The following is a 1,140-nucleotide window of genomic DNA, read 5'->3' as shown; positions in this document are numbered from 1 at the left end:
GGAAGGGCCGTTGTATCCAGACACCCAGGGAGTGGGTGCTGCTCCTTCTTGGCTGTAATTGTTGGATTTTTTCCACAGGGTCCCTGTTATCTCTATGCCAGATTATATGGTATATGAAGAATTTAACCCTGATCAGTCCAATGGGAACTATGAATCCAGGAGAGGGCCCTTTGACTTTGACATGAAAACAGTTTGGCAGAGAGAGGCTGAGGAACTTGAAAAGGAGAAGAAAAAGGTGATGTGAGCCTATAAATCGGTGCATTTGCCATGCTTTTGCAGCTTCATGCATAATCACAAGATAACTGAGTGGTGGCTGTGTGATTTCCTTGTGTGGCCCCTGGCATTAGTCCTGTTTTTTATTTTAAACATGGATGTACTCCTGATGAGTGGCATAATAACATATTTTTCTTTTTGTGAATATCCTATGATGTAAGATTAATTTTTTCTATATGATTTTAAATAGTTAATACTTATTAAGGGAAACATTGGTATGCTATTGCTCAGCTGGCACATATATAAAGGGACTTTTACATTTATTCACTATCCAATTTAGAAAAATGTATGTTTAAGTTTCAAAGTTAAAATTTCTCTGGAGTACTCTTTATTCATTATAAACAAAGAGAAGATCAATTATTTTTCTTTTACACAAATGAGTGTATCTACCACAAAGGAGAGATGACAAAGTTGAAATCTTCCAAGGAACCGTTTGTACTGTGAAGGAGGAACTGTGAAGCTCAGGCTCCAACTGGCCTCTGCAGATTTCTTATGGTGACATCTTGGTTAGAAGACCTTCCCATCCTCATGCATATTCGTCTCTAATCTCATAGCCCCTTGGTGTTTCAAGGAGATCAAAGTTGGGACATCAGCACTGTACCCCAAGAGCTCCCATGATCCCTCTCACTGATACTCTACTGTTCCTGCTTGGGTGGGGGTTGGAGGGGTGGGGTGGAAGGACGGGGCTGGCTCAATGTTGCCCTCTGGAGGCTCTGTAACTGAAGTTCAGAAATTTGTTGTTGTTGGGATATCCTGATTTATCAGTGAAATGATGACATTTATATTTAAAACAACAATAGGGAGCCACACATTGCATAGTATAACTGACCATATGAACTCCAGAGGGCAGTATTTGCCCAAGGACCA

The 1,140-nt window shown here is 40.5% G+C and overlaps 1 protein-coding gene across 3 annotated transcripts in view; it reads left to right on the top strand.

Annotated features, from left to right (window-relative positions):
• The window catches only part of CUNH7orf57 (chromosome unknown C7orf57 homolog), a 39,764-nt gene that overhangs the window by 14,376 nt on the left and 24,248 nt on the right, over nucleotides 1–1,140 (top strand). For all 3 annotated transcript variants that reach the window (XM_045286382.1, XM_045286381.1, XM_045286383.1), the window contains one exon: nucleotides 79–235. In XM_045286382.1, the coding sequence (XP_045142317.1) occupies nucleotides 79–235 (157 nt within the window). The remainder of the gene's footprint in view (nucleotides 1–78; nucleotides 236–1,140) is intronic.

This window comes from Echinops telfairi, unplaced genomic scaffold (assembly GCF_000313985.2).
Source record: "Echinops telfairi isolate 266 unplaced genomic scaffold, ASM31398v2 ScPeMD7_7;HRSCAF=31, whole genome shotgun sequence".
Classification (NCBI taxonomy): Eukaryota; Metazoa; Chordata; class Mammalia; order Afrosoricida; family Tenrecidae; genus Echinops; species Echinops telfairi.
The sequence above is the reverse complement of the archived record's forward strand: the minus strand, read 5'-3'. Positions and strand labels throughout refer to the sequence as shown.